The sequence below is a fragment of the Anolis sagrei genome, chromosome 1, assembly GCF_037176765.1.
Source record: "Anolis sagrei isolate rAnoSag1 chromosome 1, rAnoSag1.mat, whole genome shotgun sequence".
NCBI classification, from domain to species: Eukaryota; Metazoa; Chordata; class Lepidosauria; order Squamata; family Dactyloidae; genus Anolis; species Anolis sagrei.
The window spans coordinates 253998859-254024390 of NC_090021.1; the positions used below are offsets into that span (position 1 = coordinate 253998859).

At 37.1% G+C, this 25532-nt stretch overlaps 1 protein-coding gene across 3 annotated transcripts in view; it reads left to right on the forward strand.

Annotated features, from left to right (window-relative positions):
- Positions 1-25532, forward strand: part of USP47 (ubiquitin specific peptidase 47) — a 58210-nt gene that overhangs the window by 8912 nt on the left and 23766 nt on the right. For 2 of the 3 annotated variants that reach the window (XM_060766883.2, XM_060766889.2), the window contains exons 2-9: positions 2391-2450; positions 9567-9770; positions 11879-11992; positions 13702-13840; positions 17071-17167; positions 18239-18384; positions 19985-20064; positions 22247-22396. In XM_060766883.2, coding sequence (XP_060622866.2) covers positions 2391-2450; positions 9567-9770; positions 11879-11992; positions 13702-13840; positions 17071-17167; positions 18239-18384; positions 19985-20064; positions 22247-22396 — 990 coding nt within the window. The remainder of the gene's footprint in view (positions 1-2390; positions 2451-9566; positions 9771-11878; positions 11993-13701; positions 13841-17070; positions 17168-18238; positions 18385-19984; positions 20065-22246; positions 22397-25532) is intronic. The other variant, XM_060766894.2, reaches the window with a different exon arrangement.

Here is a 25532-nt window from a genome sequence, read left to right on the forward strand (position 1 = left end):
GAGAGAGAGAGAACAAGAGAGGGAGGCTGGAATTACAGTATGAAGAAAAGGATGCTGTTTTGCCTTGCTGTACACTGTTGCCTCACATGTATTTCCTTGTCACTGTGGCTGGGTGGAACCAAGGCAGGAGGAATTGCCTGTCTCTGAACATTTTATCCATTATTTTTTATTTATAAAGTACATTTTCTTATTTAAAAATACATAACAAAAAATCAGGGTGATTTTCGGGGGGGGGAGCACAGATTACTAGCATTTCAGTGGGAAAATTTGCTTTGAGATAAGGACGTTTTGACTTAACATGGTTATGGAATGAATTAAATTCTTCAATCAAGCTATTGCTTTATCAGTATGCAGACTTAATTGAGAGAACTGGTAGCATAAGCATTCCTAGACTTGCTTCTGAAGTAGTACACTACACACTTCATGATCTCAGATCTTATCTACACCGACTATTTACCATGGTTTCACTGTGCAGATGATTTGACAGGTAATCCTGGAGCCAGTTTGAGACCCAGATGGTGATTGCACAAACTACAGAGCACAGATGCAAATTAAGGACTTACCTTTGCAAACTTTTATAGGAGTTTGTTATCTGACCTCCATAGTTTGAAGCTAGTTGCATTAAATGGTCAATTTAGATGGAATCTCAGTCTCTATGATGCTAATGGATACTAATTCTAGAAATATACAATTGTCAAAATCATGTGCTTCTGTGAATGCCGCAAGTAGAGTGATGACTGAAAAATATGAGGCATAGATACATGGTGTGTTAACTGAATTGGGGTGGGTTTGGGAGCATAATGCTTTCAATATTGTGTAGATTTATCCAGCAACTAAGAATGTTTCTGTTCACTTCTTTATAAGAAGATGCTGAGACTCAAGCTACACACACCGATGCAGATTCATCTCTTAACCAGTTATGTCTAAAATTGAGGGATGGAGTTAGTTCTGCTGAAAGCCCTAAAGGTTAAATGATGCTGATCTGTCTTCCCATTTTTCAAGTGTTTTTCTTTTAATCAGGCTCTCCTCTGGTATCAGAGCCATGTCAGACGAAAGAAGGTTTTCTGAATTAGTGACAAGAACAACAGGCAAGGGAGACAATTTAGCATCCCCACCCTGTGCTTTTCTAGAACTTCAGATCCTGTATACTTATTTGAACATTGTTTGTCTGAGGTTTAGTTAAGTGAATTAACCTGTTATTGAACAGTTCACACAAACCTGTCTTTATGATAATGATCATATTTTGGGATTCCAGGTTTCTGAAAACTACAACCTTCATTAGAATGGGTGAAAGGAGGGGTCATGTTCAAAAGTTACTTACTTGATAATTTATTATATGTTTTAACAACCTCAAAATTGTCTCAGCATTCTAATATTATATTGTTAATATGTGTTCACATTAAGGATCTACCATAACACTGCTAATTATTGGGAACACACAATGAAAACCAGAGTTATGCAAACAGAAGGCAGCTTGTACAGTGGTTGCTTCCCTATTCCTATATCTCCCTGAAAGACCTCTCCATAGGGCTTGAAGGCACTGATTGAGCTTAGTGGATCATGTTTCATGGGGCAACAGTGGGAAAAGAAAATCACTGTTTCCTGCGTAAGAAAAGGCTTATGGTGAATCTGTATTTTAAAATATGGAGGTAGAGTTTCTTTTTCTGTGAAATGTATTTTACTGCTTTGGTAGGATATGAGTGGATCTACACATTTTTCTTTGCCATTGCTAATTTATATGAAGATTTTCCTGGTCTTTAGACTCTTTGCAAAGTCAGCTTTTTTATTTGACACAAAAGCATATGAAATCTTTTTAGTGGTAAACAGTTCCATATTCCTTAAGTTGTTTATTGAGTTTTAAATTACATAGTGAGATCCCCCTTTCTTGTGAAATTTTTATACTGTTCTAACTTCATATATCCAAGTATTTCTGGAGTATTTTTCTATTTGAGAAGAAACCCCATAGATATCCCCCAAAGTTGTATAATATTCGGCAAAATCATTTGAGAAAGTGAATGATATTAGGAAGGAAAAACAGACTTCTGGTATTGTACTGAAATGGTGTATTCTATAATAAAATCATTACTTTTTGGTATTAATCTTTTTATAAAAAAGCAAAGAATATGTCCAGATTTTGCTAGACCACGATAGCCATAATTTAAAAATAATTGCTTATGTTGGCTATGGGTCCTAAGAGCTGTAAATTACGTGAAAGGTTAAAAACCACAACATCTTCAACAAAATTACTGAACTAGGATTGCAAGTATCAATTATTTTAAAAGGATTTGAAAAACTTTGATGTGTGTGAATAACTTTGAAAGCTGTAGATCTTAATGAATAACAGTATCAGGATGACTTCTTCAAGACTGTCTTGTGTTTATATATCTTAGGATATGCTTTGGAGATGCAGACAAAGTATATTTGATGAAATGAAGAAGAAATTTTCACAGGTAGTTAGCCAAAGTAAATATTTTTTAAATGATGGCTCAGCTGCAGTAACAGCATGGCTCTTGTTAACATGCACTTGCCAAAGCCCTTGTTAACATGAACTTACCAAAGCATTTTGAGTTTCAATTTTTTGTATTCTAACAATGAAAGTGGATTTGGGTATCTCAGTTTGTTTTTAAAAAGAGGCTTAACTGGATTTTTGTGTTATGTAACATCCACAAATGTTAAAATCATAGTTGTGCTACAATTTTAACAATAATTTTGTTATTGCAATAATTTAGCCAGTGTTTTAAATAAAACTGCTTTACATTTGATTCATTTTTCTTTTGATATAGTCTAGGGCTGTACCTTATGAGCTGTTTTCTCCCAAAACAAAGTAGTTGTCATATCTGCTGGGCATCTTGCAGTTTCAGTGTTTATGCAGTTGACCTGTTTGTAGATTAAATATGTATATATGTCTGTCTGTTGATTGCACTTTTCCCCATAAAAACAAATAGCACTTTAACATGGTCTTTAAAATATTGTGTGTTACTGTGAATATTATTTTCAAGGATAACTCATGTGTTTGCTTATCTGGTCTGTTGCTTCCCCTCTATCCAATTTCTTTTGAATTAGATGTTTCTGATGGCCCAACTTTAATATTTGGACATGCATTTTTCGGCATGCATTGTTTAGTCTGATACCTTATAGGTAATTCTTACAAATATAGTGAAGCTGGCTTTAAAACTGGGTTAATGGTCAAATACAGTCTGATGGCCACTTACCATCTCACCTGGCTATATATATATTCTGAGGGGATAGTACTTTTAAAATGTTATTTAAGAATCTATAGTGCAAACTCAGTATTGAGTGATTCTGAACCCAAAGGGTTCTGGAAATGTACATGTTTGCTCCTTTAGAAGTGATGAACACCCACTCAAATAGTGTTGCATGTTTCAACCAAGGTAGATGTTTCCCCAGTAATGTGCATGTTGTTTACTTTCTTTGTAAATAAAATTTGTAATAATTTGTTCTACCCATTTTTAAATATTACTGTAGCTATTTGGGAAAGATGATTCCCCCCAAAATATACTTGACTTTCACCTGAATTCAGGTTATAACCCAAAAACTGTACATCTATACCAAGATTTTTTTGTAAGCAATCAATTATAGTAGTTGTCTATCAACAGTTAAGTATTTGTTTGTTTGTTTGTTTCATGTATATTCAGTAATTGGGATTTTGTATTTATTGTATCTATTCTTGCCCACTGTGGCACAGTTGGTTATACTGCTGAACTTCGGAACTTGCTGACTGAAACGTCACCTGTTCAAATTGGGGGAGTGGGGGGAGCTCCTGCTGTTAGTCCCAGCTTCTGCCAACGTAGCAGTTTGAAAACATACAAATGTGAGTAAATCAATAGATACCTCTCTGGCAGGAAGGTAATGGCACTCCATGCAGTCATGCCGGCCACATGACCTTGGAGGTGTCTACGGACATGAATCGGACACAACGGTACTTAGTGTCAGGAGAAAACCTTTACCTTTACCTTATTCTTGCTAAAGGTATGCTTTCTTGACTTAAAACTTAATTATATTCAAATAGATTGAATTATTAATTATTTTAAAATATAATTAAATATTTAAATTATTAAATACTTTAAATACCATGAAACATTCTTGTCTTTCATTCAAAGCCTATTTCTCTGCATTTTGTCAGAGATGTCAGTTTTCCTGGAAAAAGTAGAATTAGAAATTTTTCTGGAAAATGTTCCAGTGCTGTATTGCGTGTTACCTGATTTAAAGTATATTGGTTTAAAGTATATTCAAAAATGTAGGTGTAAATTATTAATTTTTTTGAAATATTTCTAATAATATAAAAGAACAGCAAATAGTTCTTTTTATCAAAATTACTACACTCAGTTCTATTTTTAGGGTGTATACCTAAAGAGAGGTGTACCTGATACTTTATTTTTTAATAGTGATACCCTCAGCTTCACACACTTTTGCAGCACTGTTCTCAGATCCATTTGAAAAAAATCTTAATATGCAACTAGTTTAACTTTATAGTTCACTGGGTTGTTGTAGGTTTTTCGGGCTAAGACTTGGCTGTTTGAGCCAAGACATAGGAATATGGAATGATTGGATGATGATTTTGGACAACTTTTTAAATTAAGAGACACATATGATTTATGATTTTAATTGATTTTGTTATGATTTTATTTTATATGTCAATGTTTTAAAATGTTTTATGCTGTTGTTGGGCATTGAATTGTCGCCTTTGTTAACCGCCCTGAGTTGCCTGCGGACTGAGATGGGCGGTATACAAATATAGTAAATAAATAAATAAATGGCCTACAACAACCCAGTGATTCCAGCCATGGAAGCTTTCGACAATACATTATATTTCACTAGTATTTTGATTGCAGTACATCCCAAACACCTATGGAAAACAGGTTTGTGTTGTGAAAAAAAAAAATTCCACTGGAAAATATAGGATCAGAAAACTTTCCATTTTAATTATACTTTTGTGTTTTATTGCCAGGAAGTAGGCAAATTGTTTTATGGTGTTTTCCATCAAGGTTACTTTTTGTTTTCTTTTGGTTGTTTTACAAGACATCCTAGCAATAGTTCTTCTAGTAGTATATTTCATCTTTGTTATAAATCCCCCGAAAATTATCATGCTTCAAACAAATGTACTTCCCTGTTTTTAACTGGGGCCATTTCTACACTATTTCCCAGAATCTGATCCCAGGTTATCTGCTTGAACTGGATTATATGAGTCTCCACTGCCATATAATCTGGGATGGAGCCCCCGGTGGCGCAGTGGGTTAAACCCCTGTGCCGGCAGGACTGAAGACCGACAGGTCGCAGGTTCGAATCCAGGGAGAGGAGGATGAGCTCCCTCTATCAGCTCCAGCTCCTCATGCGGGACATGAGAGAAGCCTCCCACAAGGATGATAAAAACATCAAATCATCCAGGCGTCCCCTGGGCAACGTCCTTGCAGACGGCCAATTCTCCCACACCAGAAGCGACTTGCAGTTTCTCAAGTTCCTGACACTACAAAAAAAAAAAAATCTGGGATAAGCAGATAATCTGGGATCAGATCCTAGGATATAAGGACAGTGTAGAAGGGATCTCACAAAACTTAACAGGGTAACAAAGGAGACCCATAACCAATGTTATCTTTTAGACCACTGTTGGGCAAAGTAAAGAAAAACAACATTCTCTTCTGGTGAGGAAAGACTTATTCTTAAAGCACAGAGAGTGATTTGACTTACGTGCGAACGGAAGAATCTACACAGAAAAGGAGGGGATACATAAGATTTAAGAATGGACTAGGTGGGCACACACATGCACACACTGACGGTATGTCCACAATATATTTGATTGAGGCAGACATGTTAAAATATATCTTCATGTGTGAATAAAATTGACTATCAAAAAGAAAATGGTGAATATTTGCATTCCCTGAAATGTGAAATCTCTTTCTGCCGTAGTAAGGCATTTTACCTGAGAATAGTCAGATTCTTCCTGCTTTAATAAAAAAGAGACTTATAAGACAGGAGCCATAGTTTGACCAGTCTGAGTTCCTGCATTTACATTTCAAAGATGTTTAACTGCCTTCACCTATGTTGGCAGGTCCACAATAAACAAACAATTATTGTCACAGTGAAACCCCAAACAGTTCTATTTTTCTACAGGGCCTGTTCAGCATTGTTCATCATTTTCCCCTCACAGGTAACAGCTCCTTTGTTTATTCATTTTCTCACAGTTTGAGGCAGCCTAAGGCAATATTATACCTTTGCCTTAGGCACCTTCATTTTTCTACAAATTCTGTCTCCTTGTAGAGTTTTTTTTTTTGCCTGAAGATTACGACAAAAAGCCAGTAAAATTAAATTCCAGGTTTTCCTTCTTTCCTTCAAGCAGTTTCATATGTATGTCTGCATTTGAGTTTGAGTTAGCCCCTGATCAGATCAGTGTAAAGACGTTGGGAGTGGGTTGTTACAAAGCTACTGTTCTTTCCTTTGGTCCCAACCTAAAGGTGAAGAAGGTAGAATTGGAGGCAGTTTGTTTTCTTCCATGGATGTATTCACCTTAGTGAGTAGTAGAGAAGCACATAGAGGTAAACACACATTGGAGTGGACAGCGGGGCTTAGCAGGATCAGTGACTAAGCATCAGAAGTTGTTGTCACAGCCTAGTTTAATAGTGAAAAGAACAATGCCCCCGTGGATTCCTCGACATGAAACTCTTCTGTGTTGTTTGGAATTTGCAAATTCATTCATCTGACAACACCCACTCTAGTGTTTTTTTCCTGACAGTCAGATTTTAGTGGCTGTAATCAATGCAGCTTCCTGTGGGGCAGCTGTCTTAGTCACCAAGATCAAAGATCATCTTGTCTTGGTGTTTTGGCCAGTGAATATTATTAGTATAACTCTTGCTTATTTATACAACCTTCAGTGAGAGTCAGGAGGAAATGATTAGTTGGTGAATAGCGTGTTTATAGACTTTTAGTGAACATAAGCCAATATAGACTGTAATGTTTTGTAGCAGGACTTATAATGCTGATTTAAACTTAGAAATAATTGTGAATAACTGTTGGAGAAATGCAATATATTTCTTAATAGTTAAGATATTTTAATGTTCTGAGTCTCCTGTGATCCTGATTTAGACTTCCAGGCTTCTTTAGAAGGCTGCGGCCCCTTCTGCATAACAATGTCATTTAGTAGTTTCCCTATGTGTGTTCTGAAATGTTATGCCTAAAATAAAATAATATTTATGGACCTTCTCCTTTGCCTTCGGTTCTGAGAAGAAAGCGGCAGGCGAGGCAGTTTTGGAGCCACTTCACCCGCCGCTTGCCTCTTTGCTCAGGCCAGGTTTCTCCCAGCATCAGGGAAGGGCCTTGCCTCGTCCAAATACTGGGAGAAGGGAGAGGCAGGCGAGGCGGCTTTGGAGGTGCTTCACCTGACGCCTGCCTCCTCCCCTGTGCTGGTCTTCTCCTGGCATTGGGTCAGGACCTCTCGCCCTGTCCTTATGCCGGAAGGAGGACCCAAGGAAGGCATGTGGTGAATGAGAGCACTCTAGAGGATTCCCAGCCACCACATGCATTCCCCCCTCATCCTTTCGGCATAAGGATGTGGTGAGCCGCTGCATCTTTATGCCCAAAGGACAGGGGAAATTTGAGGGCTGAACATAAGGGCCCAGAGGGCTGTGTCAGACCTCCGGGCCATAGTTTGCACATACAGGCTGTAGAGTCATAAGGAGAATATTTTTAATCAGATCCATGAATAACTAAATCTGCAAAAGGCAAAACTGCAAATGTGAGGGATGACTTATATTATTCTGAAAGTCTTAAGCTTTATAAAAAGTCACTGCAATATTAGCTGACCTTTGTGCATCTTTTTCTCAATCATTTTGTCATAAAAAACAAAAGGAAAGACTGGTTTTTTTCTAATAAATAGCATTACAAATTACCTAAGCTGATTCTGCTCCTCCTCCTCCTCCTGATGCTGCTGAGCCACTCTCAGTCCCACGTCACACAACTGCTTTTCCCTTTGCCTTGAAAGGTCTCGCTAGCGCCAGCCTCGTGTGCTGTCTCGCATCCACAAATGTGCACCACGGTGCCATGTGCCAAGCACGCCTGCTCTCCCCTCCTTTCTTGGGATCTCAGAAGCAGCCCTCCCTTGGACTGAGAGTCCAGGTGAGAAGCCGGCCAATTACAGCAGGAGGAGAGCTTTTGGTGGGAGGATTTGCCATCTGTTTCCAAAAAAGGAAGAGAAAGACAAGCAGAGAGATCTTCAACCTTCTCTGCCAAAGGGGTTCTAAGACCATCTGAAATATGTGTTTTCTGATGGTTTTTGATGACCCCTCTGAAACCCCGTCGTGACCCCCTATGGGTCCCAATCCCCAGGTTGAGAAACACTGCATTAGAGTCTTTGGCGACCCCTCTGAAACCCCCTCATGACACCTCCTCCCCAGGGTCCCAACCTCCAGGTTTAGAAATACTGCATTGAGCATAAACAGTATAATCACATTCTTTAAACATGTATGCTCTGGCCTGTGATCGAAATAAAATTATTCATTCATCATTCGGTCATGACAAAAAGCAGAGAGATATTTTTGGACACTGAGACTGAAGAGACAAACACTATCTCTTGAGACACCTGTAGAAGAGAGAGTCTAGTTTTACTAACATCTTTCTGTAGTGTGCAGTAATACAGGGTTAGTCAAAATGCATAGGCCAATAAGCAATTCAATTGAATGGCTTATTGGCCTATGCATTTTGACTAACCCTGTATAATGGAGAGGGTTTCTGATGACAATTTCAAGACGGGTAGGTTTGCGCAGGATTCCTGCAGATAACCTGATTCCAAATCATTTGAGGTTTTCTAGATCAAAACCAACATTTTGAGCTACAATAAGAAACAGTGGTAGTATTTGTGGCTAGTATAGAATTGGTCTAATCTGGTTTTAACACCCAGGACCAGTGAACACCTGACCAACTGTATTCAGTACTTACTTACTTAATTAATTAATTAATAATCCTCTTTATTTCTATCATAGTACTCAGTGTGATTTACAACAAAACCTAACAATTCCATATTAGCTAAAGTCAACTAGTTATAACGTTTCAAAAGCAGTTAAATGAACTATAAATTAAAACCAAATACTGAATATAAAACAGTTAAAATACACTTTAAAACATAACAAGAAAGGGAATGGGGTACATTTAAAGTACATCCCAATAGCCCAAATGTAGTCTCCATAAAAATTGTTTGCCTATGGTGGGATAGGAACAAGCTGGTGTTCACTAGAAGAGAATTACTCAACCATAGTTTAGTATGGATGTACATTATGCATGTTTCACTGCAATTTCATAACATTACATGGGAATGCAGAGCTGATGTATAGATTGGTTATAAGAAGTTAGGAAATTTGGATATTATGGCTTTAATGTGACTGTCAAAGAAATCCAGAATGCAATTTTACTTTGTGAAAAAGCTGTTTGTATATGTTGCTTCTCTGTATTTGCAAACCAGTTAAAATGTCCTTAGCTGTTAACCCTGTTTTATTTAGTCTAAATTCTAGAATCGAATAAATTATTGACAATGTTTTGTAATGTTTTCTTTTTGATTGCAGATTGAAAGTGCTGCTGATGAACCTAGAGTGCTTTGTATAATACAAGATACTACTAATTCTAAGACAGTGAATGAGCGCATCACATTGAACTTACCAGCTTCCACTCCAATAAAAAGACTATTTGAGGATGTGGCCACCAAAGTGGGCTATATTAATGGGACATTTGATTTAATTTGGGGAAATGGCATCAATGTTGCAAATACGGTAAAAACAACTGTTTTATTTAACAAAGGCATAAAAATGTTGTGTTCCTTTCTACCTTTTAAAATCATTCTCTGAAGTATAAGAACATTATTAGGCCCTTTTTGCTTGATATTGTTTGACATTTTATCTGTGTCTACTGATTGTATTCATACCCTTTTGTATTTTAGTTTTGTTTTTTTGGTGGAGAAAGAAATTTTGTTTAAAAATCCTTTCTGGCTTGAACCTAGTGTGCCCTGTAAAATTATTTTGACGTATATTTGTAGGTGGAACATAGCAGCCATTTTCAAAAGTCTTCCATTAGTAATCAGTCCAGACATCTCTCCTCCTCGCAGAGAGTGGCAGGGGAGATAAACCAAAAGTTTGCCAGGGTCTGAGCAAAGTGAAGAAAGAGGAGGAATAAGAGTTGGAACAGAGGCGGCCTTCCACAATGGATAGTTTGCCCAAAACCTATTATAGAGATAGGCTTAGTAGCCAGTTTGCCACCTAGTAGTTCATTGTACTTGGTTGACAATAGAAGCAGAATGGCAGCAGTAGCAATCCCACCATGTTTCAAACAAGAAAAATAGGAAATCCTGGTAAACCTGAGTTATATGTCAGTAACAAAATAAAGTTCCATGTTACTCTCTGAATTTCTGAAACTTAGTTGATCTTTAAAGAGGGGTTTTCGTTTGATGTGTATTTTACTTTCTCCCACAGCTGCAAACAGAGTTCACTCATAGCAAGATTAAAGCAGTTACAATTTTAAATGATAATAGCAAATATAGTTCAAACTTAAATTATAAGTTTTAACTATATAGTAAAAACAACTAATAATACTGAATTAAAAAATCCAACCCCCCCCCCCAAAAAAACCCCAATATTAGATTGCAGCAGCAAGCCATTAAAAAGCAACTAGTTTGTTGTCTAAATTATTTCAGAACTTGTAGATGGTTATAGAATAATCTGAGACTGAACATCTCATCTTGAATTGTTCATGCGTATATGAGGCAAGTTGAAAATATTTTGTCAGCTTTTTGAAAAGAATTTCTAATTATGTCAGATTTTAAAAGTTCAGTAGTTCCATACTAGGAATTCTGTATTGTACACAAGGTGGAAAGCCTATTGCAAACTTTTAAAGTGCTGACAGAATGGAATAGAGATCAGTGACATGCTTTGTATGTATGTCCGATTCAGAACACAGTGCAAGGCCTATTTTCAAGTCCCTTTTACCCCTTCCAACACCTTAGTTCCCTAATAGGTGCCAAGATCCACAAATTTATGGCTGTAGGAGAGATGGAAGCAGGAGGTGACTGAGCTTTAAGGACTGTCCCTCATATCCATGAGAGTTCTCCTTGAGGGAGACACAAAGGAATAAGGTTGTGGTTCCTCTGCTTCTCTCCCTTTAGTGAGCTGTAGCAGAAACAAAAGGTACCGTAGTTCCTGCAATTAGTTGCTCTCCCTCAATGGCTGCCTGAGAAGGAATCACAGAGAGGTAGTTGTGTTGTGCTGCTTGAAGGCCATGCAGGATCTTGACTTTTCTGTTTACTTGTTGCTTGTTGTAGCCTGAATTCCATATATGAAAATGAAATCATGTTTCAAATATAGAACACAGTAAGTGTTAGTAAATTAATAGTGTAAATACTTTGGTTTGCTTGTACTTCTACTTTTTTTTGTATGTTACAGATGGCAAACTGTAAATAGAGTGCTTCTGGGGCTTGTAAGTTAGTGCTGTTACATGACCAATAGATCATCTTACCCCTGGCCCTATGTCCTCTGGGTAGTGAAGTCCAGAGCTGAATGCTAGCCTTCAACTCAGGAGCATTTCCAATCACAGAGCTTGCTGAGTGAAAGTCCCAATTCCCTGATGGCACCAGGCAGGGGCAGTTTAAAGTAGATCTTTTCACTAGCTATTGTGGGCAGAGTGAGAGGCAAGCATATATTGTAATACTTGGGTGATATGCATACTGCAGAATCTTGAGAAGAAGCATTTTTTACTTCAGAGCTAACTAAACAAAGACGGTGAGCAGGTTGCAGTGAGATTTCGTATGAAGTCTAGGATACTGAAATAATTGTTTACATGTTCTCTGACAAATATTATCAGGTAAACAATTTTGTTTTGATTATTATAGGAACCATTGGATCAATCCAGTGATAAATCTGTGGTTAATGCTGGTTTTGAGTCTGGGAAGAAGAATTTTTTGCATCTGACAGATAAAGATGGAGAACAACCTCAAATAGCCTTGGTAAGATAGTTGTTAAATGTTTCCTATAATCGATGTTATGCATTTGCTTTTTCTGTGTGTAAAGGAAGGCATAACATTTGGGTTTACCAAGGTACCAGTACTTGGAATTACAGACAGCCCCCAAGTTACGCTCAAGATAGGTTATGTAGATCTGTTCTTAAGTTGAATTTGCTTGTAAGTTGGAACAGGTACATTTTTGAAGTGTAACTCCAGACAAAGATATATCTTTTTAAGCTTTGGATAGCATAGGGAAGGGTTAACATTCCTGTTAACCCTTCCCTGTGCAGAAGATTTTACCTCATTTTATTTTACCTCATTTTCTGTCCCTGTGATGATTGGATTTTGAAAAAAAAATGCTTATTGTGGAAACAAGTATTGGTGAGAAAGTTTTGGTGGAGACACCTTTTCCCCATGATAAGTCCTCCTGTAGTGAATTTCCCTTCTGGGGGATAGATTTCTCTCATCTCCTAATGTCTCACCCCCATTCTTAACTATGAGTCGTTTGTGAGTCAGATGTTTCTAACTTGGGGCCTGCCTGTATTACTGAATCTCTGGCTGAAATAATGAGATAACATAAATTATGTAAATATCTACTTTATGATGCTGATGGCTTATTTGCATCAAAAGTTTGTGCATGGTGATAATTTTAACACATCAAAACCATAATTATATATTACGAAACTGAAAGGAAGTAGCATTTCCCACAGGAACAGTGTGCTATTTAGTCTTAATACATGCTGAATTTCTGGTGTGCATGGGTTTTGTGTGGGTTTTTTTTTTGTTTTTTCTTGGATTTTGTTTTATTTGGGTAGCAATAGAACAAAAATTCCACAGTATATGTTCCTCTAGTTCTTGCAAGGTCCTTTCTGCACCATAAACGACCTGGAATGCCAACTAAAGTGAAATATATGATTATGATTATTGTTATGTGAGAAAACATGCATCTTGCTTTCTCCATTTGCCTTACGATGGAGTATGTTACTGGACAAGGGTGGGAAGAAAGCTTTGTTCCTCAGCATATGCATCACCTACATATTTTACAACCAAACTATCCCCATTTTGCTCTATGTCATGAAAGCTTATCCAGCCATATAAATGATTTTATATTTAAAGTCTGTGTAGGCTTGTAAGTAAAAACTAATTGTTTTGTTATACTCTGAAAGGATGTAAGGTACAACATGACTTTATCAAACACGATTATTTCAGTTCTTCTTTCCATTTATCCCATCTCTTTAAAAATCAAAGGCCCTTTAGCTTTCAAACACTCGTTTGCATGTTTTTATTTATACATGATAAAATTTATAAAGTGAAAAGATGTTCCTCATCTTTTCCCTCTACAAGAAAAAACCTCGATCCAACCAATGCCATTTATTTGCAGATAATGGGAGCATCAAAGGCAACAGTGTAAAACACACAGTAGGAATATCCACACTGAACTTCAGGGAGAAGGTGCATAATTACATAAGAAATGTTCTAACTGTTCATTTGAGTTGTGTTGATTTCTTAGGCTGGAAAAGGGTAGCCAAACCCAGTCTAGGTTCATAACCCTATTTTGCTCCCATAAGCAATTACCTTATGGATGAGGCTGGCACACCTCTTATGTGAACATGCAATCTGACCAATGGACTTTCTTAAATAAAATACTTTTTATTAATGGGTTTACATTTACTATGCCTCTTAAAACTCATGAATTAATCTGTCTAATTTAGGAGGAGTCTGGTGGAGCAGATGGTCATAATCCAGATAGGTTTATCGGTCCTCTTCCACGAGAAGGTTCAGTTGGTTGTTCCAGTGATTATGCCAGTCAGAACTACTCTTATTCATCAATTTTGAGTAAATCAGAAACAGGTATATTTTGTTTTATCCCCTTACATTTCATATAGAAATGCTAGAATAGCTTGTGTTAAAACAAACATGTATTGCTAAAATAGGATACAGTCTGAGCAGTCCATTCTGTGTAGGGTTCTGGATTAGGGAAAGGCTGGGTGGTGATAACAAGGGCAGTGTAAGTGAGCAGAAAGGGGCAGAAGACTAGCCACTAGGGAGGGTAGGTCATTTGTTTTATTTTAGAATTTGTTAGTACTGCTTGATACCTGGACTGCATGAGTACATTTCCTTGACCATATCCACAGACATTCATTTGCAATATGGAGCTGAGCATGGATTTATAAATTACTGGCAGACTTGGTAGTCACAAGTACTTATTCTTCTTATCATAGAGAGTTGTTATTTTATACAAACTGTATGAAATGCATGTCAGAGAACAGTCTAGCAGAAATCTGTGTTCAACATCAGAATAATTGTCTAGTAATGTTCCTCTCCACATAGGAAGCCCAGCCCAGCTTAGCTACTGTAATGTCAGTTCCCTCATGCCCCCACTCACACTGCCACTAGGCACTAGGCAATATTTAACCCCAAAGAATGCATTGATTTTAAGTATGCCTACTTCTTTGTGGTATCAGGCTTCTCAGAAGATTGCCATTTGATATGTCTACATCAAAGGTGCCCCCTAAAGTTTTTTTTTAAAATCCCCTATGGGTTTTTTATTGCCCCAAGTAGCCATAACCACTGCAAAACGGCAGTTTTGTTTTCTCAATCCCAATATTCCTTAAAAATCTGCCAGAAATACCCCTCCAAATCAGGCAAAAGCCAACTGAAATTGAAACTAGAACTGATGCTAGAGGAGTACATAGAACACTTCCTAAAATGCTCAGAAGGCAGCATTGCCCTAGTTTTCATCACAGTGGACAGTCTGTTTGAGATCAGATCCTAGTACAGCTCTAAGCCTTAGGTCTGAGAGTCCAGTCTGTTAATACAATCACTTAGAAGACAATTAGAAGACATTCTGGCTGCCGGTATGTAGGGATTTCTCACTCCCAATTTCAAGTTTGGTCAATTTTTGAGTGATGGATGGGGGTATTCTGGGAGATTTTAAGGTAGGAAGAGGCTGAGGAGACAAACTACTCGGTTTTGCAGTACTTTGGACTCGTGGGTGAAAACCTAACTAGAATTTTTTAAAAAAAATGTATGGTGTCAGGAGCTTTGATATACCAATGTAGTATGTGGGATGGGGAGCTCATGGGGGCAGAAATTGGTTCCCATCCCTCCTGTAATTGCCTTCCTTTGCACTAAGTACTTGCCTGCCAGGATAGAAATGTATCTCACCATTTGGCAGACAGGTTTGCTGAAGACTACCGTATATACTCGAGTATAAGCCAACGCGAATATAAGCCAAGGCACCTAATTTTACCACAAAGAACTGGAAAAACCTATTGACTGGAGTATAAGCCGAGGGTGGGAAATGCAGCAGCTACTGGTAAATTTCCAAATACAAATAGATACCAATAAAATTACATTAATTGAGGCATCAGAAGGTTAAATGTTTTTGAATATTTACCATATTTCAAAGAAAAACAGTAAACTAGCTCTGTAAGTGAAAACGTAGGATCAACAAAATCAATATGGTATCAACAATAATTTTATAATAATAATAATACTTAATTTGTATCCCACTCTACCCAGGGCGGCTTCCAACATAGTAACAGGAAAACATTCAATGCCTATATAAACAATGTACAGCTATATAATAGGCCTGGGTAACAACGGAAAAATTTGTTTCTAATATCGTTTCGTTTTTAGGGTGCCTCAGCGTTTTGTATTTAAAAATATATCCGAAATTTTCCATAAAAAAAAGTTTGGTATTTACGAAATTTCGTTAATATTTACAAAACGTTTTGTAAAGATGGCGCCCGCGGTTGCGCATGCGCAAAGCATCAATGAATTTTTTTTCAATATTTTTTTAATTTAATTATTATTATTTTTTAATAATAATAAAAAATATTTGGCAGAAAATGCTTGCCAAAAAGAGCCACAGGGCAAACAGACTGAGCCTCCCCGCTGCTCCCAGCTCCGTCCCACCCTCCTGAGTCCTGCGGGCTCTCTCTCTCTCTCTTTCTCTCCACCAAGAGGAGGGAAAGGAGAAGAAAGAAAAGAGGAAGGGAAAGGAGGGAAGGCAGGCACTCACTTTGGCGGGCCCTTAAGCACTGCCGCCAAGTCGGGCCCGGCTCCTCCGAAGCACACCCACCGCAAAGGTGCGGAAGGAGGGACGGGGCCGCCTTCCCGCTGAGGGTCGCTCGCCCTCTCGCTCGCTTGCTCAGCCGGCGCCTTCCCCGCCCTCTCCTCCTCCTCCTCCTCCTCCTCCTCCTCCTCCTCCTCCTCCTCCTCCTCCTCCTCCTCTTTCAGGCTCTGACTGGCTAAGGAGAGGAGAGAGAGGAGAGCTCCCAGCAAGCATCTAGCCATCTTACGTATTTCCGAAATGGACAGAAATACAAAAATATTTGGTGCATGCTGTTTCGATTTTGAAAATACACTTCCGGGTTTGGAAAAAAGTTTGATATCGTTTCGTATATGGGAAATTAACGGAAAAAAACGATATACAAAATTAACGAACGAAACCGCCCAGCCCTACTATATAAATCTATAATTATATATACTAATTTCACATACGCATTACCCCTGAAACATTTGCAAATTCCGCCTGCAGTATTTGAAAGACCTATATATCTATGTTTATCTAGACATCTCTCTGTGTATACATATGTGGGTGTGGGTATGTGGGTGTGTGCATTTTCCCTGCAATATTTCCAAGCCCTATATATCTATAGTCATATCTCTTTGTGCATTTTCCCCTGTAATATTTGCAAGCCCTATATATCTATATTCATATATATAGACATCTCTCTCTATATAGATAATTACATTTATATAGGATTTGCAAAGACTTGCAGACATGTGAGGGGAAAATTCCTATATACTATACGCACACACACATATGCACACACAGATATACAGATATAAAGGTACCAATATATTTATTGATATCTATATTTATATAGGATTTGCAAAGATCTGCAATCATTGTCAACAACTGCAGTATTGATTGGTAGTGGGTTTTTCTTTCCAGTATAAAGCAGCTGTGAGTGTTTCTAGTCCACACTGTTTATTGGGAGAACTGTTGCTAACTCCTGTTGAACTTAGCATGACTCTTAATATTGTTGCAAACTTATTATTTTGTTTAGGATACGTAGGTCTAGTAAATCAAGCAATGACCTGCTATTTGAACAGCCTTCTGCAAACCCTTTTCATGACTCCCGAATTTAGGAATGCATTATACAAGTAAGTACATTAGGTCATAAATGATGTAATGTTGCTATAAGGTTTTTTTCCTAAGGTAAACATTTCTGGGATAATTTTATATGTATGTTAAAACTGTATAGTCAAGTTTTACCAAATATTTCAAGTGACAAAAAGCTTCAGAGACTGGGAATATCCTGGCCTCTTAAGACCTTGAAGGATGGTATTCCCCTGCAGCAGCACCCCTGCCCTGCTTGCAAAAATGAAAAATCAAACTATTTCCTTCTAGCAATGCCTTTGGTGGGCCTTTTTTGCCACATTTTGATGCCTGACCATATTAACAAAGGCAATCATTGTTTGCCCCCCTAATGGTCCTGGAGGTCATGGAAATGGCTCTGTGGGGCTGAATGCTATTCACAGACCAAACTTTGTCCACCTCTGTCCCATTATGATATTCCAGCTATTATTCTAATAGCTGTTTTAGATTCCAGTTCACTGTTAATCATAGAACAGAGCGCTAGAAATTGATTGCTTCTAATACATGTGAGTTCTAGAGTCTTGTCCTTGATAATAAAGTTTATGTGTGCAAATACTGGCCCATGATTATTCATACTGTGACAGTGTTCCCAAGAATTTTTGGGAGAGTTTAACTTTGCTTGACCAGTTTCAGTTTCGTGCTTTACAAATTTCTGCTTTCTGTTACTTTATTAAAGTAGTGTTTCATATTACTTTCATCTAAAAAACATAGAAATAGACTGCAGGTTTGGCAACCACGTGTACAAATGTGGCTGGGTATGTTTTAATAAATATTGTGCTAGCATTATGATCAACGTATCTGTACCTTAGCCAAATAATCCACATAATTTGTTGTTCAAGGGACCATATCTAAATGCAAGTTTGCAGATCATTTATTTTTAAACTGTGTGTTATAATTTAAATGTTTTGTATCCATGCTTACTGCTTTGTTGTTTTACTGATGTGTTGTTGGGCTTGGCCTCATGTAAGCCGCCCAGAGTCCCCTTGGGGAGATGGTGGCGGGGTATAAAGTTTTATTGTTATTATTATTATTATTATTATTATTATTATTATTAAAATTTCTTATTTTGTTAATAGATGGGAATTTGAGGAATCGGAAGAAGATCCAGTGACAAGTATCCCTTATCAGCTTCAAAGGCTGTTTGTTTTACTACAGACCAGCAAGAAAAGAGCAATTGAAACAACAGATGTAACACGGAGCTTTGGATGGGATAGTAGTGAGGGTAATTAGAACAAAATGTTTGATTAAACTGCTTGCAAAGATTAGATATTAACTATTATTGACAATCCTTACTGAGTAAAGCGGGGTATATACAAGCTACCTCTGCATTTAGCTCCTCCTTTTTGCATGAATGATAGAATCATGGATTTATAGAGTTGGAGAAGACGATAAGGGCTATCCAGTGCACCCCCATTCTACCAAGCAAGAATACACAATCAAAGCACTCCTCTGAAAAATGGGCATTCAGTTTTAAAAACTTGACTTCCTTACCTTTTACCATTTTGACCACCTTTCTCTTGAATGTTCCAGTTTGTCAATATCATTTTTTAATTATGATGCCCAGAACTGGACATGGTATTCCAGGTGAGGTCTGACCAAAGCAGAATGTGGGGAGAAACAAAGAAGCCATAGTTAATCGTAGGTTCTGCCTGAGCTGGGAAACTATTTCTAATTGCTTTCAAACAAGCCAGGAAACTATGGGTTTATGTTGGCTTCTGAATTCTACTTTTTTTGAAAGTCCTTAACCGTAATTCCCAGTTCACATATAATAGAAAGTTAACTGCAAGTTTGCTCACATGCATGACAGAGAAAGCAGCAGAGTAGTTCTGTGTGTGGATGGAAGTTGTGCATGCATTAACTGGAGTACAATCTTTGTGCAAGTACATGTATATATTATCTATAAAGCACCTTTTTATTTAAAATGGTTGAACTTTGTTAAGAAATAGATTAAGCCCTGCAAGGTGAAAGCACTGCAAGCATATGTGTTGCTTTAAAATGTCTGCTGTTTTGAATATAAAAGATCCTACCCAGAATATCTAACCCAATAGTTTACAGTGGCCATCCAGTTGCTTTGAGGAACATATGAAAGAAATTCAAAATTGACAGGTCTGGTCTTTGGATGCTGATTTTAAATCTGGTTTGTAAAACACTCCTCATTTAGTAAACGGGGAGACCTCCCCGCCCCTGTGTGCGTGTGTGTGTGTGATATATATATATATATATATATATATATATATATATATATATTCTACATGTACAGGCAGTCGCTGAGTTATGAACAAGATAGGTTTTGTAGGTTTGTTCATAAGCTGAATTTGCAAGTTGGAAGAGGTACATTTTAAGTGTAACTCCAGCCAAATAGATAGATAGAATGAATAGGGGGATAGGATAATCGGATTTTGAAAAAAAATGACTTGTTAAGGAAACAAGGATAGGTGATAAGACTTCATTGGAGACACCTTTTCCCCATGATAACTCTTTCAGGAGTCATCTTCGCTTCTGAGGAATAGATTTCTCCCACTTCCTGTTGTCTCATCTCCGTTCCTAACTATGAGTTGTTTGTAAGTTAGATGTTTGTAACTTGGGGACTGCCTGTACCTTACTGCAGGGAGCACATAAAGAAAGACGAGGAATTCTTAAATACAAATTACTTGTTACTTGGATTTTTCTTCATTATTCAGTATTGTGTTCCAATTCACTTTCTTCAGTTGTTACAATGAATTCAAAAGTAAACTCCCTTTTGTCACTTCATGGAAAATGTGCCAGAAACAGAATATGCAGTTCCTTTGCTGACTAAATTAGACTATTTTATTTTACAACAGCATGGCAGCAGCACGACGTACAAGAACTCTGTAGAGTCATGTTCGATGCTTTGGAACAGAAATGGAAACAAACAGAGCAGGTATAATTCTTTAGATTTATTTTTGTTGCAATAAAATTAAGAGACATGAGTAATAATGCTTATACTAGAAATAATGATAGAATAGTAGGGGATGTTTATTGGATCTAAGTTTAAAAGGTAAGGTGGAATGGAGAACACCATATCACATTTAGTTGAAAATTGGGATATTAAAAAAATGCAACTACTGATCTGATCCACCAAAGTAATGTGTGGATCACAATGTTATTTGGAGGTTGTCCAGATTTTGTAATGTGGTTCACTTTCACTATGAAGGAGGCATCATGGATTGTGTCATTCTATGGCTCAGGAAAGGAAGGAATTGTGTGAATCAGATTTTGATACCATGCCTGATTACTGAATTCTGGTTTTTTTTCCTCCTGTTTTTACCTTCACCCAGGATAGGGTTGCATCCTTTTAGATTTTTCTCCAGGGTATCTTTTTGCTGCTTCAACCACCGGTGTTTTCTTTTCAACATTTTCCCCTTGACACCTTTCTCCATGGAGCCATTGTGTTTCCCCTTCATCATGTAGCACCTGCATCAATTCAGCACCCACTAGAGCAGGAAGACATTCACAAACTTCCATTTCAGCTGCTTCGAAGCCTCCAACTAGTGCTAAGGCCATCACAACTCTATGGGCAAGCTCTGCACAATCTCCCAAATTGATTCAGAGCAAATCCCAGTAAAAGTAGGCCCCAGTTTCAGGCCTGCCATCAGTAACCTCCTTTGTAGAGATTTGGAGTTTATTTTATTTAAAAAAACTAGCTAATTCCTTTTCTTTTTTCTTATTCTTTTTCCTTTTTTGCTTTTAAAATACGTTTTGCTTCTTAAAAGAGTTCATTGTTAAAATGTTGCTTCTAGTGTTTTTTTAAGTAAATTGAAAGGCAAAAGTAGCAATTCCTCTCCCTCGCCTCCCCCCCCCCCAATCCAATTGTTTCGAGTACTAAATAAGGGATAGTCTTGCAGTATATATTTGCAAGAATAACGGTGTTTATCCTCCCCAAAATAACAAGTAACAGTATTTCCAAGCTCTGCTCTTTTATGACAAAGCAAGATGTTGAACCAATGCCACTGCATTACTAAATTTGGCCACCAGATGGTAATATAGGCATCATAATATGGCTCTATTCTCTCCTTTTCCTTGAGCTGTGATCCAGGCCAACACTTTTCTTAATCAGTAGCCTCTTTCCACTTTTGAAGTTTGTTCATTGGGTAGCCTTCCGGGTTATACAAGGACATTTTCTGCAGAGGATTAGCAATAATTTACCTGTGATGTTGATGATCTGTTTATGGATCAAAGTAGGGCAGATACTAGCAATGAAGTAGAGATTAACCCCCCAAACCAAGAAGCAAGAGGTCAATAGCCCAAACATTTTAACAACAGAATGAAGTCTTTCCTTTATTTGCTGTTTTGGTAAATTTGATACTGAATTTTGATCCCCAACTCCTGCTAACTGACAATCTGTGGCCTTTTAAAAATTATGTGAGTCAAACTGTACAGTAGTTTTAAGAGTGGTGAGTAGATGTCTGGAATCTCTGCCAAGTGATATTGCTCCCAAGGAGGACCTTTACTTATCCTATTAGCTGAAGAAAAAGAGCAATGCAGTGTTCAGACGCAACATGATAAGCACCTCAATTTTAGTTTGCTTAATAATGAAGAATTTATTTCCTTGCTTAAAAGCCTTGTCATCACTATATTATTATTATTATTATTATTATTATTACTCTGAAAAAACCCGTCATTTCCATCCACCCTGAAGCCAGAGGTTCCTTTTCCAGCTCTATATAGCAATTTCCAACAATTTAATTGAATTTCTTGATTTCAATGTAAACTGGGGTGGAGCCTTCAGGAACCAGGCTTAGTATCAAAATTTCTGTCACATGACCATCACTCCCAGAAATCCCAGCCAGTTTACCAGGTGTTAAGATTTCTGAGAGTAGAAGGCCAAAACATCTGGGGACTCACAGGTTGAGAACCGCTGGTATAAAAGAACTCTACAGGCGAACCAAAAGAAAGCAATAAGCAGAATTCATGCATCTCGAACTACTCTCAATCCCTGTAAATTTTGCTTGTACAATTCAAAGTGATTAAATTAGCTGTATATTAAATGTGGGAACAAATATTGAATAAGTCAAAATATGTAATGCAACCTACTGAATATTAAAATCCTTTCTTATTTGCAGGCTGATCTCATAAATCAGCTCTATCAAGGCAAGCTGAAGGATTACGTAAGGTGCTTGGAATGCGGCTATGAGAGTTGGAGAATTGATACATACCTGGATATTCCTTTGGTCATTCGACCTTATGGCTCCAGTCAGGCTTTTGCAAGTGTGGTGTGTACTGTTAAAACTGACTGCTAGTAGATCTATGCACACATTACATACATAATGCAACCGTGGTTTCACTTTCTTGCAAGGCAAGTATCACCTTAGATACTCCATTTTGGGTTGTCCGTCTTTGTGCTGTAAACCAGCTAGCAAGTTCTGGAAGGTTTTGAACCCTTCAGTGAGTCCTACTGGTGCATGTCTAAGGGGAAGGGAGTTCAGTCAAGGAATGTCATGGTTATGATATACTTGTGTTTCTTTTCATCCTACTATATGAATTTAGAATTATTGAACTTGCTTTTCAAACTAATTATCCTGAAGCTAATGGGAACTGTTGTCTACACAACAAATGGGAATTCTAATTTTAGATTGTGCAGGTTGGGTCAGGAAGATTCAAGGCGAGAACAAAATATTAGAAAATGTTGATTCTACAGAATACTTACTTATAGTGCAGTGACATTCAGACTTTAACTTTATGTATTTCACCTAAGATGTTGTAAAGCAATGATTTTGGGTTGGAAAGATTAGCTGTTTACAAGAAACGTTGCCCAGGGGATGCCCAACTCTATTTACCCAGTCTTAATGATCAAGTGATAAATGAGCAATGAATATATTTTGCATATTCATTTGATTTTGTTCTTTTTATTGTCCATTGTTGCCATAGTGATTAAAATATCTTACTACTCTTTGCCGCAATTTAAAAAGATTTAAAATGTCATTTTTGATATGTATTACTTTTTTCACAGTGTAGTTTAAATTCTAATTTATTGTTTTTTAAACTAACAAAAGGAGTTTGTGTGTTGTGCTCCTTTTTTATTAAAAATGATTACTTGAAAAAATTAAAACAAAATTAGAATTTCCATGCTTTATTCTTCACAGTTAATGTAGAATTGTCCCTAAGGTTATGTGTTTGCTTATAATTTAAGCAACTTATAGAAATGGACCAAGGCCCATATAATCTAGTAGTTTATGCAAGAATCCAGCAGCATTTAGGAATTATGTGGCTAAATAGTGATTGGGATATGGGTAGTCAGCTACATTTTAACCACTTCAGTTTGTATCAGTACTTTTGCGTATTGTTCAGCTGCCTGCAGTTTAGGAAATTATAGTTTGTGAGCTTATAAAGGAAGATATTTCTGAGCAGGTAGAACTGCTTCCCTGTTTTGTGTAGTATTCAACTCACCATTAAAGTTGTATTCTAATTGATCCTTTTAGATAATGGGAAACAGTAATGGAATACATTGTTCGCTGCTATTGATTTTTTTTTCAGAAGGTACCATAATGTTGATTGTCATGAAAACCCTTGCTCTTAGATAGGATAGAGGAACAATTCAGTTAAATATCACAGGGTGTGTATTTTTTCATATATCTTTACTAGAAACCTGGATAGATATCAGACTTCTTATCCCTTCTGTTTGTTTATCAGTTTCTATTATGAATATCAGAACGGAATCAACTATACTGTTATCTTGGAGACTGTTGATTCTCCATTAGTCTTATTTTACCCTTTATCCTACTTTGGGCTGTAAAATTAATTCTCTTGTGGTAGAAGATGTTTTAGATGTTAGCTTTCAACAGTTGGGAACTATGGAGGATACTTGCTTTTGGAGAAGAGAAAAGCCACCCGTTTCTAAATGGATTCTCTGAAGGTAGTATCCTCCATTGATCCTTCATTGATAAGAATAGTTAAGGATTTGGCTGAGATATTATACCAGTGATACAGTGCAAACAGCACATGCGCTAATAGGGCTTGTGGAAGGGATTGTGAAACTTCTTTCGATCTTGCTAGTCAGTTCCTGAGGGCGGCACGACCCAAAATAGGGAATCTAAGGAGGATACTACCTTCAAAGAACTCTAGTTAGAGGTAAGTGGTTTCCCATTTCTTCAAAACCTTACAGAATGAATATTATCAACGATATCATTGCCTCACTTTTGAATTAATGTTGTAATAATATTTTAAAAATAAAACGTATATCTTGATCATACTGTTTATTCTTCAGATACAAACAAATGTTAGATTCCTTTAGCTGTAGTATTAGGGCTTCAACTTTGTATTGCCCTGTATGAAGTATTTTATATTGCTCTTCTGATTTCCTTATTTTCTTTCACTTTGCAGTATGGCTTTAGTGTTTGAAATTATGGCTTTGTTTGTATTCCATTCAAGGCCATACAGAAAAGCCTTTTGAAAAAAAATTACTCAATAAGAAAGTTATCTGCCAAATAAAGCAACATTTGATTACAAGGGTAATCTCAAGGATGGAGTATGTCATAATGCCTCTTATTCATAGCTAAGAAACAAGTGTATTTACCTAATTGTTAATGCCAGCTAAGTGCCCACTGAATCATTCACTGCATGTTACGTCAGCCTTTATGTAATCACCTTCCTTTAATAGGTCTAATGTAGTTGGGGCTACAATTGGATCTTGGCCATTGAATCAGTGGAATTCTGCTGTTGTCAAAAGCTCTGCGTCTTTTGCACTATGAACCAGATAGGATATTACTGCTTACCTTTAAAAAATAAAGTTGAATGTATGACAGCTCTTTTAGCAGAGTCTCTATCTAAACTTGCAGGCTGTGCATTACTTAATAACTGTGTTATGGAAACCTCTGCACTCGAATCTAATGCAGTCACACTTTCCAGGATGAAATGAGACTTGCCTTCAAATGTAGGAAGTCATAATCTAAGAATTTACCCTTGCAGTAACCTCTTTCTTGACTCTGAAATAATTCAGTCATTTTTAGTAGAATGTTCTCTGCTCTAAAGTTTTCTGAGCAAGCTTGATGGATTATTATTATTTGAAAACTTCCTTTAAGATTATTTTTTTCAAAAATTAAGTAGGGGACTTGAGGTTATATAAGTTTGAATCTTGCTGAGGTTTCGTAGATTTGAATCTGGTCAAATGGAAAAATGCCTGGAAAACCTTAACATATTCTATTGCACATAAAGTGAAATTAGTAGTAAAGTGCCTATGGTTTCAGTGTGAGCAGTTCTGCACAAATAAACTGATTGACTACTTTAGTCTCTGTCTCTAATACCAGGTTTATGTATCTCTTCCACCCTATCCCTGACTAAGGATTCAAATTGTGTTTTTCTGAAGATAATCAGGTTTTATAGCAACTTGTCATAGATTTAATCATATCTTCC